The 15,568-nt window shown below is 39.1% G+C and overlaps 1 protein-coding gene across 1 annotated transcript in view; it reads left to right on the top strand.

Annotated features, from left to right (window-relative positions):
* The first annotated feature begins 11,952 nt into the window (after positions 1–11,952).
* The window catches only part of LOC121389003 (synaptotagmin-7-like), a 42,435-nt gene continuing 38,819 nt past the window's right edge, over positions 11,953–15,568 (top strand). Inside the window, exon 1 of the mRNA XM_041520594.1 lies at positions 11,953–13,419. Coding sequence (XP_041376528.1) covers positions 11,953–13,419 — 1,467 coding nt within the window. The remainder of the gene's footprint in view (positions 13,420–15,568) is intronic.

The raw sequence follows: 15,568 nt of genomic DNA, 5'->3' as shown, positions 1-15,568 counted from the left end.
GCCATGCCTCTAATGCATTATGCCTCTAATGCACCATGCCTCTAATGCATTATGCCACTAATGCGCCATGCCTCTAATGCATTATGCCACTAATGCACGATGCCTCTAATGCATTATGCCTCTAATGCACCATGCCTCTAATGCGCCATGCCTCTAATGCATTATGCCACTAATGCGCCATGCCTCTAATGCATTATGCCACTAATGCACCATGCCTCTAATGCACTATGCCTCTAATGCATTATGCCTCTAATGCGCCATGTCTCTAATGCGCCATGCCTCTAATGCGCCATGCATTTAATGCATTATGCCTCTAATGCACCATGCCTCTAATGCATTATGCCTCTAATGCACCATGCCTCTAATGCATTATGCCTCTAATGCACCATGCCTCTAATGCATTATGCCTCTAATGCGCCATGCCTCTAATGCATTATGCCACTAATGCGCCATGCCTCTAATGCATTATGCCTCTAGTGCACCATGCCTCTAATGCATTATGCCACTAATGAGCCATGCCTCTAATGCATTATGCCTCTAATGCACCATGCCTCTAATGCATTATGCCTCTAATGCACCATGCCTCTAATGCATTATGCCACTAATGCGCCATGCCTCTAATGCATTATGCCAATAATGCACCATGCCTCTAATGCACCATGCCTCTAATGCATTATGCCTCTAATGCGCCATGTCTCTAATGCGCCATGCCTCTAATGCGCCATGCATCTAATGCATTATGCCTATAATGCGCCATGCCTCTAATGCGCCATGCCTCTAATGCATTATGCCTCTAATGCGCCATGCCTCTAATGCGCCATGCATCTAATGCATTATGCCTCTAATGCACCATGCCTCTAATGCATTATGCCTCTAATGCACCATGCCTCTAATGCATTATGCCTCTAATGCACCATGCCTCTAATGCATTATGCCACTAATGCACCATGCCTCTAATGCACCATGCCTCTAATGCATTATGCCTCTAATGCGCCATGCCTCTAATGCATTATGCCACTAATGCGCCATGCCTCTAATGCATTATGCCTCTAGTGCACCATGCCTCTAATGCATTATGCCACTAATGAGCCATGCCTCTAATGCATTATGCCTCTAATGCACCATGCCTCTAATGCATTATGCCTCTAATGCACCATGCCTCTAATGCATTATGCCACTAATGCACCATGCCTCTAATGCATTATGACACTAATGCGCCATGCCTCTAATGCATTATGCCTCTAATGTGCCATGCCTCTAATGCATTATGCCTCTGTAACGGGGTAAAAATATATAACACTGTATGTATATATGTTTTATTTTATTTGCTACTTATTTTATAATATTTTATTAATGGGTTATTTCGTTTGTTTTTAGGATATTCGTCGTAGAGAATACCCTATTAGACAACGCCCTAACCTTTCTTTCCGGTCAAATTGGAGTTTAGCCAATGCTATTTTATTCTGGTGTCATGTGACATTGGTCACGGCTAGTCCGTGCCACATTCACATTGAACAGCAAGCCATCAACACACGACATAATTCTCAACTATTTCTTGATTATTTTTTCATCTTTTCTGCGACGGTTACACAGGTACCTTAATAATTATTGTCTTTACAGTTAGTAAATTAAGAATATATATTTAAAAATACATTAAAATTACATTAAATATACTTTTAAATACTTATAACCACTACCTTTCCCTAGTGTCAACTACATTATCAATTTATATCTATCCATAGTTAATACAGATTATGATTTTTATTTATCAATAGTTAATACAGATTATGATTTTATATCTATCAATAGTTAATACTTAAATCATAATGGAACATAATGTGCACAATAATTATATAAATATATAAATTCATGTTAGTCAAACCTGTGTAACCGTCGCAGAAAAGATGAAAAAATAATCAAGAAATAGTTGAGAATTATGTCGTGTGTTGATGGCTTGCTGTTCAATGTGAATGTGGCACGGACTAGCCGTGACCAATGTCACATGACACCAGAATAAAATATCATTGGCTAAACTCCAATTTGACCGGAAAGAAAGGTTAGGGCGTTGTCTAATAGGGTATTCTCTACGACGAATATCCTAAAAACAAACGAAATAACCCATTAATAAAATATTATAAAATAAGTAGCAAATAAAATAAAACATATATACATACAGTGTTATATATTTTTACCCCGTTACACCTCTAATGTGCCATGCCTCTAATGCATTATGCCTCTAATGCACTATGCCTCTAATTACAATACTGACTGTAATACTTTCTCCAGCAGACTTTTAAAAATTGAAAATGTAATGTCACATTATTTTGCAATAAAACCCAAGAGCGTCACCAGAGGGGTTCGGCGGTGGTAAGAACGAACCCCATTTCAACAATTGTTATTGTTTTATCCCTGCAGTTCTTTACTGTAAAAAAGTCTTAAACAAGGTCTTAAGTCTTAAACTGATGTGATAAAAACTTGAATGTATGTGTATGTATAAGAATGTATATGTATTTTTGTATGCATGTATGTAGGCATGTATGCATATATGTATGCATTGATGTATGAATATCTATATATTGTATGTATGTTGAAGTTAACTATTACATACATAGATATTAACGCACTGGCCTTTCTGGCCTCACAAATTGTCCCATACCGTTGCTGGGACTCGAACCTGTGGCACTGAATGTATGTATGTATGTATGTATGTATGTATGTATTTAAGAATGAATGAATGAACGTACTGGTTCAGGAATTTTTTAAAAACTAAACAATTATTATTTTGTAATTTTGCCCCACGGATTCGAAATTGATTTTAAATTGACCATTGTGATATATAAAATATAACTGTTTTTCGGTTAGTCTTGTTTTAAGTTTATTTGGCTAGTACTATGTTTTGTTTATCAGCCGAATACAATGTATTTGTTTTTAAAAAAGATTGTTAGGAAAGGGATAACAACAAACCAACCGCTGAAAAATGGACTGGTTTAGAAGCTTAGACGCAGGCTTAGGCGGCGGGTAGTCGTGTGGAGACTAAGATATCCTTGAGACTTGAATTTTTTCTGTATGCAATAACAGGACGTGCTGTAATAGGGTTTTTCATAACAGTTTGCAGATTTAAAAACTCCTCCTTCATAAGTTTACCAATATCAACGCTACGTCGATTGTAAATTATTGGAAAAATTATTTTATCTCTTTTTACGGCTTTACCAGATTCAACGTTGATTCAAAATGGCTGTTTTGTCTGTAATATACGAATCCAGAAGGCCTCTCGTTCAAGTCTCAAGAGGTCTGTTTCGTCTTTTGAACCACGTTTTTGCCTCATGTACCATGTATATGGTTTAAGCGAAATAAAGATAAAAAAAGATTACTGTTAGTCACAAAAATTAAAGCGCTCGCTTGATGCGCGGCCGGTTTGGGATCGAGTCCCGTCGGTGGGCCCATTATGTTATTTCTCGTTCCAGCCAGCGCACCGCGACTGGTATATCAAAGGCCGTGGTATGTACTATTCTGTCTGCAAGATGATGCATATACAAGATCCCTTGCTACTAATGGAAAAATGTAGCATGCTTTCTATCTAAGACTATATGTCTGTGGGATGGTGCATATAAGAGATCCCTTGCTACTAATGGAAAATGTAGCTGGTTTCCTCTCTAAGATTATATGTCAAAATTACCAAATGTATGACATCCAGTAGCCGATGATTAATAAATCAGTGTGCACTAGTCGTGTTGTTAAACAAAACAAATGTCGTCTTCTTCCAATTTACACACACACATGTACACACACACACACACATGTACACAGACACACATACACACACACACACACACACATGTACACACAGACACACCCACACACAGACACACACACACGCACATGTACACAGACACACGCACACACATGTACACACACAGACACACTCAGACATGTACACATACACACACACACACACATGTACACACACACAGACACACACACACACATGTACACACACACACACACATGTACACAGACACACACAGACACACACACACATGTAGACACACACACACACATGTACACACACACACACATGTACACACAGATACACACACATGTACACATACACACAAACACACACACACACACACACACACACACACACACACACGCACACGGTGCGTGAACAGCCGTTATAGCTGTGAATAAGAACAAGAAAGTAATTAAATTAGATGCCTGGTTCAATTAGCTCTTCCAGTTGTAAAGTTCATGTCGGAAGGAATCACTTCAGCTCGAAGCAGATGCCAACTGCCCCTGGGAAGCGACCGAGGTAATTAGTAGAACTGACAAATCATGCCTAAACAGAGGCGGATGCAAATGGCATTGGTGCCTTAGCTAGAGCCAGCCTGATGGGGTAGACCATTCCTTATCCACTCGGGGTATTCGCACTTAGTGGTGTAGTCGTTAAGCCATGGAATTTAAAGAAGGAAGGAAATGTTTTATGTAACGATGCACTCAATACATTTTATTTACGGCTATATGGCGTCGAACATATGGTTAAAGACCACACAGATATTGAGAGAGGAAACCCGCTGTCGCCACTTCATGGGCTACTCTTTTCGATTAGCAGCAAGGGATCTGTTATATGTACCATCCCACAGACAGGATAACACATACCACGGCTTTTGATATACCATTCGTGGTGCACTGGCTGGAGCGAGAAATAGCCCAATGGGCCCACCGACGGGAATCGATCCCAGACCCCTTGCGCATCAACCGAACACTTTACCACGGGGCTATGTCCCGCTCCATGAGATTTAAAGGCTGCTAGGTACCGAGTTCATGTAACGGTACCGGCTCCCACCTAGACCTAGTTTAACTACTCAATGGGTAGGTGTAAGGCCACTACACCGACTTCTCTCTCATCAACCACTAGCGACTAACTACTAACCCACCGTCCTAGGCAGCCAGCCCGGGATGGGGTGTACCTCAGTGGAAAAAGCGCTCACTTGATGCGCGGTCGGTGTTAGACCGATCCCCGTCGGTCGGTCCATTGGCTATTTCTCATTCCAGCCACTGCTCAACGACTGGTATATCAAAGGTCGTGGTGTGTACTACTCTGTCTGTGGGATGGTGCATATAAAAAATCCCTTGCTAATAATTACAAAATGTAACTGGTTTCCTCTCTAAGACTATATGTCAAAATTACTAAATGTTTGACATCCAATAGCCGATGATTAATACATCAATGTGCTCTAGTGGTGTCGTTAACAAAACAAACTTTAACTTTAAATTAGAACAACCAGCCCGGATAGCTGTGGTGTGTGCCCAGGATAGCGTGCTTGAACCTTAATTGGACAAAAACAGGAAAGTGTGTATAAATGAAACTGAACGGATTCGCACCCAATTGTGGGGCACTAAACATTTTCAGTGATAGCTAACGTGGCTGTGTGTGTGTGTGTGTGTGTGTGTGTGTGTGAGAGAGAGAGAGAGAGAGAGAGAGAGAGAGAGAGAGAGAGAGAGAGAGAGAGAGAGAGAGAGAGAGAGAGAGAGAGAGAGAGACATTCAGTATTTTCCCCACCAGAGAACTGAGTTGAAGCACGCCTGTTGTGACACTATCTCTGGCACAAGGGTTGATACAAACAGCTATCTTTAACAGCGAGCACACGTTTTCATTCAGTTCATTAGTTTCATTAGAAATAATCTATATAACTATTAGCTTGGTCCACGCCCTGTCATTTCCATAATTTGAAACATTAAACACCAACACGAGGTTGGCAAACGTCATCAGAACATATAGGGCAGATTGATACCTTAAACACACCACACCACCATTTCCCATCATCCGTGGAGCAATAATATATTCCAGTTTAAGAAATAGGTCTTCACTAACAAACAGGGGCGGGAATTACCTCAGACGACTGAATGCTCGCTTGAGGTGCTTGTGTCGCTAGATCGAACCACCCCGTTGGATCCATTCAGCTGAAGGGTGGAACTTGAACTCAGTTGTTATCATTTAGTAACAACACTTACAAGTAACTTAAACCAATGGATTATTTAAATATTACAGAGGTCAACTTACTTGTAATCGTTTCGTATTTTATATTGTTTGTTAATGAAAACAACACTTACAAGTAACTTAAACCAATGGATTATTTAAATATTACAGAGGTCAACTTACTTGTAATCGTTTCGTATTTTATATTGTTTGTTAATGAAAACAACACTTACAAGTTTCGTTATTTATATTACAGAGGTCAACTTACTTGTAATCGTTTCGTATTTTATATTGTTTGTTAATGAAAACAACACTTACAAGTAACTTAAACCAATGGATTATTTAAATATTACAGAGTCAACTTACTTGTAATCGTTTCGTATTTTATATTGTTTGTTAATGAAAACAACACTTACAAGTAACTTAAACCAATGGATTATTTAAATATTACAGAGGTCAACTTACTTGTAATCGTTTCGTATTTTATATTGTTTGTTAATGAAAACGTTCTAGTTTGTTTTCTTTCACGACACCACTGAAGCACATTGATTAATTAATCATCGGCTATTAGGTGTCAAACATTTGGTAATTCTGACATGTTGCCCTGGGCATACACCTCAGCTATCTGGGCTGTCTGTCCAGAACAGAGGGTTAGTTGGTAGTCGTTAGTGATATAGACCGACCTCGGTGGCGTCGTGGTAGGCCATCGGTCTACAGGCTGGTAGGTACTGGGTTCGGATCCCAGTCGAGGCATGGAATTTTTAATCCAGATACCGACTCCAAACCCTGAGTGAGTGCTCCGCAAGGCTCAATGGGTAGGTGTAAACCACTTGCACCGACTAGTGATCCATAACTGGTTCAACAAAGGCCATGGTTTGTGCTATCCTGCCTGTGGGAAGCGCAAATAAAAGATCCCTTGCTGCCTGTCGTAAAAGAGTAGCCTATGTGGCGACAGCGGGTTTCCTCTAAAAAAATATGTGTGGTCCTTAACCATATGTCTGACGCCATATAACCGTAAATAAAATGTGTTGAGTGTGTCGTTAAATAAAACACTTCTTTCTTTCGTTAGTGATATATATATATCATATATACAATACAGTATTCTTCCTGGTTTGGCTGGTATAGTGCTCTACCTCTTGGGGAGCCAGTATCAATATATATACCGTTACACCTTTTGTTACTACTTAAAGTTTCACGCTATGAGCGATTACCTGATGGTTACCTGATGATCGCTCATAGCGTGAAACTTTAAGTAGTAACAAAAGGTGTAACGGTATATATATATATATATATATATATATATATATATATATATATAGAGAGAGAGAGAGAGAGAGAGAGAGAGAGAGAGAGAGAGAGAGAGAGAGAGAGAGAGAGAGAGAGAGAGAGAGAGAGAGAGAGAGAGAGAGAGAGAGAGAGAGAGAGAGAGAGAGAGAGAGAGAGAGAGAGAGAGAGAGAGAGAGAGAGAGAGAGAGAAAGAGAGAGAGGGGGGGGGGGGTAGTGGTCTTACACCTACTCATTGAGTCGTTAAAACTCGCTCTGGGTGGCAGCCAGTACCAAGTTGCGAACCCAGTACCTACCAACCTTATGTCCGATGGCTTAACCACGACACCACCGAGGCTGGTCTTAGAATGCATGTAGCCTTCTCGTCATTGCCCTCATTATAACAGAATATATCATGACGTGGAATTTGTACCGAAATGCATGCAAAAAGTGAATGGTGGTGTGTAACCAAGAAGTGCCCGGGTTGCCGCGAGGCATCCAACATGGCGTCCTCTAACACAATCTGACATTCACACAGCTAGAACTGTGTACCTCAGCGAATAGCTGCAGATAGCTGCAGATATATGTTTTTTGAAACTGAAACACATTGTTTAAGAAAATACCCTTTTGTTTTTACTAAAGGTATTTTTGAATGCAGAAGTTAAGGTTAAGTTTTTTTTTCACCAGTAAAAGAAAGTAAATGGTTTTTGTAAACATTATCTTGTGGCTACAGTTACAAAATACATTTTTGACATTTTGTTCTTTACTAAAGGTATTTTTTACTGATAGGAAGTTAATAAGCTGCCTAGCTGATTTTCACCACGTAAAACAAAGTACAGTATGGTTTTTGTAAAAGCATTATCTTGTGGCGTACGTTACAAACGGACAGTTTACATGATTAAAGCTTTAGTTTACGTGTACGTTCACACGGACATATACGTGATTAAAAGCTGCCTAGCTGATACGTGTACGTATCACACGGACAGTATACATGATTAAAAGCTGCCTAGCTGATACGTGTACGTATCACACGGACAGTATACATGATTAAAAGCTGCCTAGCTGATACGTGTACGTATCACACGGACAGTATACATGATTAAAAGCTGCCTAGCTGATACGTGTACGTATCACACGGACAGTATACGTTGAAAGGGACTATCCTTAGTTGGTAGCTATTGTAAGACGTTTTCCACTAACGGAGTCTTTTTGGTGACTAAACGTTCATATTAAATACATTTTCCTGTTCACGATTCAGGTATCTGTATATCTAATATATCTGCGGTCGTGTGCTAATGTTTATAGAAGTCTTTTTTTTTCATTTTACATCGTAAGATATATTTTTTCATAAATCCGGTTTTGGCTACTACAGTGAAACTCTGTCTAAACAGGACCTTGAATATACCAAAATTCTGTCAAAACCGGCCAAGTTTCGTGGTCCTGAATTTTCGTTTATTTAAACTATGTATTAAAAATACCTGATACAACCGGAACCTGTCAATTTCGGAAACCTGATTGATTTTTGATAAAAAAAATTCTTAGAAATGTAAAATCCTTAATGAATTAAGCTGAACAAATCAGCGTAGTGTAAACGAATGAAGGGTCAACTTAACGAAAAGACAATCACAAACATTAGGACGGTAACAAACACCTTGTTCATAAAGTCACTGGTATTCTAAATAAGAAAACATCTTTCATATGTAATTTGGTAATCAAAAAGAAACCGTATATCGAACATACGTTACAATGACAGCAAACACAAGATGGTCCCTTAACCAATGGTCTGAAGATGGTATGACAAATATTATTATCTTGGTTAAGAAAATTGCTCCGGCGGCGTAGTGGTTAAGTAATTGGTGGAATTCACAAAACAATTACGGTTAGCGGCCATACCCTTACGTGTGTTTGATATCTATTTTCAAGCAGAGAAGTATGTGATTAAAGACTGCGAGGACGAAAGAAAATTGTTTGTGAATATTTCCAACTAATTGTCCTTAACATGATTATTTTTCTTTTTAATCGTGGATTTAGTAGTCTAGTTTTGCCAATACACGTAAACGCTACGACTGAAAGACTATTGTTATAATTACAAACAGTACGAACAATACAGTTGGAAATATACATAATTCACTTTAGTTTTATCCTTACCATGATCCATCTTCAATATTGATACAGGTTTTTGTGTAGACACCAATACGATGTAAACGAAAAACAGCTAACTGTAAACTTGAAGTTATGATAATTTGTCAATTTGGCTTGGTAGTTGCTGGATTTGCATACCAATTCACTTTGTTTGTTTGTTTTGTTTAACGATACCACTAGAGCACGTTGATTTATTAATCATCGGCTATTGGATGTCAAACATTATTTTTGACATGTAATCTAAGAGAGGAAACCCGCTAAAGTGTTTTACAATAGTAGCAAGGGATCTTTTATGTGCACCATTCCATACACAGGGTAACAGAAAAGAAATAGCTCAATGGGCCCATCGAAGGAGATCGATCCTAGACCGACCGCTCATCGGGCGAGCGCTTAACCACTGGGCTATGTCTCGCACCTGCCAATTCAAAATCTGACCTTAATAAGTAAGATAATATGTTAAAGTAATGTTCAACCACGATGTCCTGGGCACACACCTCAACTATATGATCTGTCTGTCAGGACAGTCGGTTAGTGAGATATGTTGGATATGAGAGAGAGAGAGAGAGAGAGAGAGAGAGAGAGAGAGAGAGAGAGAGAGAGAGAGAGAGAGAGAGAGAGAGAGAGAGAGAGAGAGAGTGACAGAGAGAGAGAGAGAGAGAGAGAGGACTTCAAAGTGCTTATCTTTGAAATAGTTAAACTCACTTTGGGTACCGGGATCCGAACCCAATACCTACCAGTCTTAAGTCCGATAACTTAAACCACTACACCACAGAGGCGGGTACACCGGCGTCATTACAAAGTGAGAGGCCACTTGCTCCAATTTGTTTCTCACTAACCATTTGTAACTAATCACCAACCAATGTCTGGATTGACAACTAAAGTATCTGCATGCTTAAAACTAAATATATACAAATACGAAAATAACTGAGTGAGAAAAAGGGAGAGAAAATCGGAACTGATTCGATTACGGCGAAGTCATTAAGAAACAGTTTGTCATACTTGAGATCGATAGAGTAGAGACTGAACAAACACTTGAAGGTGGTTGTTATGAGATACGTTCTCCAGACGATTCGAAGTTAACGTCTGCTATTGGTGTACTGACCAGGCGGCATCTTTGCTGCCAAATTTTCGTCTGCGACCAGAAGTGATAATAATGACAAGTGGCTGATCCAGATACCGTTGTGAGGGAGGGGTCTGGTGATCGGTTGAAGGAGTGCCAATTCACCATTTTAGATCTAGCGTGTTGATGAAATGCTCACATCTTATGATTCTGTTAATATGACTGACTGAATGAAGGAATGTATAACGACACCCCAGCACAAACATACACATCGGCTGTTGTGTGTTAGTTGTTAATATGGCGTTCAAAATAACTCCTTATTGTGCAATACAATATCAAGTGTCACACCTCTATCAGGAATAAAGGCTGGATGGATGATGTTGTTAGGATTATTATTTTTACTTTTCTTGAAAACAAGGAAGGTGTGTTTGCCAGAAGTTCTCACGGCACAATTCACCTCTTTCCTTTTCTCAAATCCTCTCTTATTTAGACTTTCAAAAGTGCTCTCAAAACCATTTTTGTTTATATAATAATTAAAAAGACAAAAAAACAAACAAACAAACCCTGCACTACAACTACACTCACACGTTAATTTATGAGACCACAAAATTGTTTTAATACTTCTAATAGCTCTATCTTGACTTGGATTTGCGCCGTCCTTGGAGACGAACCTTACATATATTACAAAATTAATTATATATCTGATATTAGACATTTCAGCAATGATTACTATCCACTATATCGAATTTGTGTTAAATGCATTAAAATTTAATTGAAAAAAAACACCCATTTGCATGTAATGTTTCATTCTTGCCTTTTTCATGAAAGTCCTAATTGTAATATACTAGTAATTCAGTATAGGATAGCGAATAGAATTTTACCATTAACAATAAACTCTGCAAGGATAATTTAGGGCAGCTTACAGACAATTGTTTAACTTACGCACAAACTTCATGCTATGTTTGTTTAAAATTAGATAATTGGTACACATTTAGTTTTGTTTTGCTTTTGTATGCGGGGTTTTCTTCTGTTTTTTATAGGTATATTATTAAAATTATTTGATATAAATAATCATATGCCTTTTTTTTCATTTCAGAGGTTGTCTAAACTTTATCTAGAAAATAGGTACATATTTGAGGGTGGGGTGGGGGTGGGGGTGGGGTGGGTTTTTGCTTTTTTATGTTTCTTTTTCCGCGTCTGTTTATCTGTAGGTAGTATAGGTATATGCTATTAAAATTATTTGCCAGTACCCTAAAGTATTATATTGTCTTATTTTTTTTTTTTTTTTATGTACACAACCCATGTTTTACCCTTGGCATATGTTCTTCTAATTGTAAACAGGGGCTGGGAATAAAAGTTAACAAAATAAATAAATAAATAAATAAATAAATTATTTGACTTTAAATTAATCATATACATTTTGTTTTTCCTTTCAGATTCTGGCTCTTAAATCTCTCAGCGTAAAGTAAGAACAAGGATTAAAAACAAAACAGAAATATAAAATAAAATGGAGTCCATAAAAGAAGTCAAAGAATGGTTATTAACGAAGTGTAAAATTCCCAACATCAACGTTCACTACAGTCAGTCATCAGAGAACAACGAAACGCAGGCATTCTGTTCAGTCGTTACACCTCAAAACATCCCGGAATTCGTTATTCCAGGTTCCAACGACTCGTCGAGGCATGCAAGCATTGGAACCTGTTCTTTCGATGGGGACTTTCCTAGCAATAATTCGAGCGAAGCAAGTTTGCCTTGTTCTGCCCACACCAGCCCCGGGGTTTCCCCTAGAGGCTCCTTCTCGGGTCTGGGAGTTCATATCCGGAAAAGTCCGATTCACGTTCGCTCGTGTCCGGTGTCTCCGGGCCACGAACCGACGGATTTCGCCGGGCATTCGTGCAACCAGACGAAATCGTGGACGAATATAATATCGCTTGACGGTGATGACACAAACGCTGACCCGCAGTCCGTGGCCGCGATAGGGCTTCCTCATTTTAAAATCCAGACCTCCTATGGATTCACGACTCTTTCCGAGAGCCCCCATACTAGACGGAAGGAGTCCCTATTCCACGCGGCAAGCAAAGGAAACCCACAGTTTGATTTGCACAATGCTGCCCTAAATGACTTAAGGATTAGATACAGGTGCGATAGCATGGACTTACCCGAAGGGCGTAGGCCGTCAGGTTCTCTGCATCCAAATGATGTTCCATCGTGCGCCAGGCTTCCAGCAAACAGAATGTCCACTGTCAGTTTAGTTTGTCCGAAGGAAGATGATCTACCTCCCAAGGGTAGTTGCAGGAGAACGCAGAAGTACTACAGAAGAAGGTCTTCTTTGCCGGGACTTCAACCCGTGCCCTCCTGGAAGAACGAAGCAGCAGAGGCGACCAGCAACTCGTTAGAATCTAGCCCCGCGTTTGGAAGGAGAGAAAGGAATCGCTTGAGAGTGGGGAATCCAACCACATACAAGAGACACTCTTCGCCCAACCCTAGCCCCACCCGAGAGATTCCACTTGAGGATATACAGAGGAGATTCTCCTCCATGAACCACCTGGTCGTGCCGACTACCAACTGCCAGCCTTTATCTGAAGCACCGCTAGGGGAGCTGAAGTTCTCCTTCCACTACCTCCCGGACACTAGGGAGCTCAAGGTGCTGCTGATAAAAGCGGAGAACCTGGGCGGAGAGAGCAGGGACAACAACATGAACGTGTTCGCCAAGCTCGCCATCATGCCCGGGAAAATCCAGAAACAGACATCGGAGATCATCAAACACACGAAATCCCCGGTGTTCAACGAGTCGTTTTTGTTCACCGACGTGCCGTACGAAAAACTCCAGAAGATGTCGCTGCGAATCAAGCTCTGTACTAAAAGTCACGTGATTACGGAAACTCTCGGAGAAGTGAATATTGAACTCTCCAAGTTTGACCTGTTTCAAGAGATTAGGATGTGGAGAGCCTTGGAGCCTAACAAAGACACAGAGGTAAGTGTTTGTGATATGTTAACAGATCATAGCATTAGGTATGTATATCATGATCATACTTTCCTACGGATATCTCGCGATAGGTGCACATGAATTGTAAATTAGCGATACTTATTCCATTATATTTATTTCGAAATGTGTGAATGTGTACAAAAAACGAAAATACTATTCATTTATTAATTCATTGCTGTTCTCGCCTGTTGTATTACTCTGTGGGAAAATGTTTATAACGTTTGAACACACCCCCCCCCCCCAAAAAAAAAAAAAAATATATATATATATATATAATAATAATAATAATAATAATAATAAATAAATAAAAAAATATATATATAAATAAATAAATAAATAAATGAATAAAAAATAAATAAATAAAATAAAATTACAAGTTGGTTTTGTTTATCGACACCACTAAAGCACATTTATTAATTAATCGTTGGTTATTGAATCTCAAAACATATCTCAATTTTGGAATCTTCTCAATTCTGTAATTATGCTGAATTTTAATATGTGTTAATAATCCCTTCTAAAAACAACAATAAACGGCAAACCCCCATTTTTTTTTTTATGTTACAGCTGAAAAATATATTCGTGTATCCTTTGGTGTTCAACCGGCCTCGGTGGTGTCGTGGTTAAGCCATCAAGACATAAGGCTGGTAGGTACAGTGTTCGCAGCCCGATACCGGCTCCTACCCAGAGCGAGTTTTAACGACTCAATGGGTAGGTGTAAGACCACTACACCCTCTTTTTTCTCACTAACCACTAACCCACTGTCCTGGACAGACAGCCCAGATAGATAAGGTGTGTGCCCAGGACAGCGTGCTTGAATCTTAATTGAATATAAGCACGGAAATAAGTTGAAATGGTGTTCAACATATTGTATGTCCTGTTCAGAATGTCAATGTCTATACATCGATTAAAATGTGTCTGGTCATCCTAATGTTTTTAGCAGCCCAAATTGAATTTTACCCACCCACTTTCAGAGCCATAACGTTCAACGTGCGAGAAAAACAAACAAAAAAGATATTACGGAGTAGACAATAGTTTAATTTATGTAGTACAACCATTAGATCTACGAAAAACACCTTTATTATACTGGCATTAATATCCTAAGCATAAAAATGTATTTAATGTACAATTTAGTGTGTTATAAGATATATTGTTTAAATATACATAGGTTAAACAAATTCGCAAACCATAGAAACTTTACATTTACTGTTCAACGGTTTATGTTCTCAGGAGTTTGCTGTCTATTTCATGCAGCAAATGACGTCAGTATAGAAGATGGATCACGTACAAACAAAAGAAATTGATTTCTGTGTATTTCTAATGGTACCATTTGTACCGTTTGTAACTATAACAGAAGACAATTTCAGTCGTAAATTTATATTTGTGTGCAACCTAGGCTAATAAATATACGATTAAAAATGAAATGGATATTAAGTCATTTTTCTTTTATTTTTACCGTGATCCACGTTCTGTTAATTACTTAATTTTCGGGGGCGGGATGGTAAAGCGCCCAATGATAAATCGCTCGCGTTTTACGCGATCGGTCTAGGATTGATTCCTGTCGGTGGGCCCATTGGGCTATGTCTTGTTCGCTGTAATTATATGCTGGGTATCGTTAAACTGTCGTTCATGCATAGTATCACTTTTTAGCGGGAGGTAGCCCAGAGGTAAAGCGATCGCTTGAAGCGCGGTCGGTATGGGATAGATCCCCGTCGTTAAAGATAACAAACGTTTTGAATATAATATTCTGTGTGAAATACAAGTAGTTATCAAATACCTGTAGCTAGTACTAAACCAAATAACATTACGCTGGGTCAAAGTTCGAGGTGCACTTAACTTTTGATAGAGCAGTTAATACAACAAGTCTTGCCATTGGTGATAAATGTGACTGTGTTTGTTGTAAAAAACATAAATTAGTTTCATCTGGACAAACATGTATGCAATTTTATTTCGTCTAGTACCACTGCGTCAAGTAGCCTTGCGCTTGAAACATGTATGGCGTACCTGTGAAAAAAGGATTAAAATTTTGTGCGAAGCTAGGGGTGCTGTAGAAACACCTAGCTATACCGAAAATGAGCCATGAAAGATACCATTGTCTCCAGTTAATACTTTGCGATAGGAGTTGTAGTACTGATGTTAA

The sequence above is a fragment of the Gigantopelta aegis genome, chromosome 2 (assembly GCF_016097555.1).
Source record: "Gigantopelta aegis isolate Gae_Host chromosome 2, Gae_host_genome, whole genome shotgun sequence".
In the NCBI taxonomy this organism is placed as follows: domain Eukaryota; kingdom Metazoa; phylum Mollusca; class Gastropoda; order Neomphalida; family Peltospiridae; genus Gigantopelta; species Gigantopelta aegis.
The sequence above is the reverse complement of the archived record's forward strand: the minus strand, read 5'-3'. Positions and strand labels throughout refer to the sequence as shown.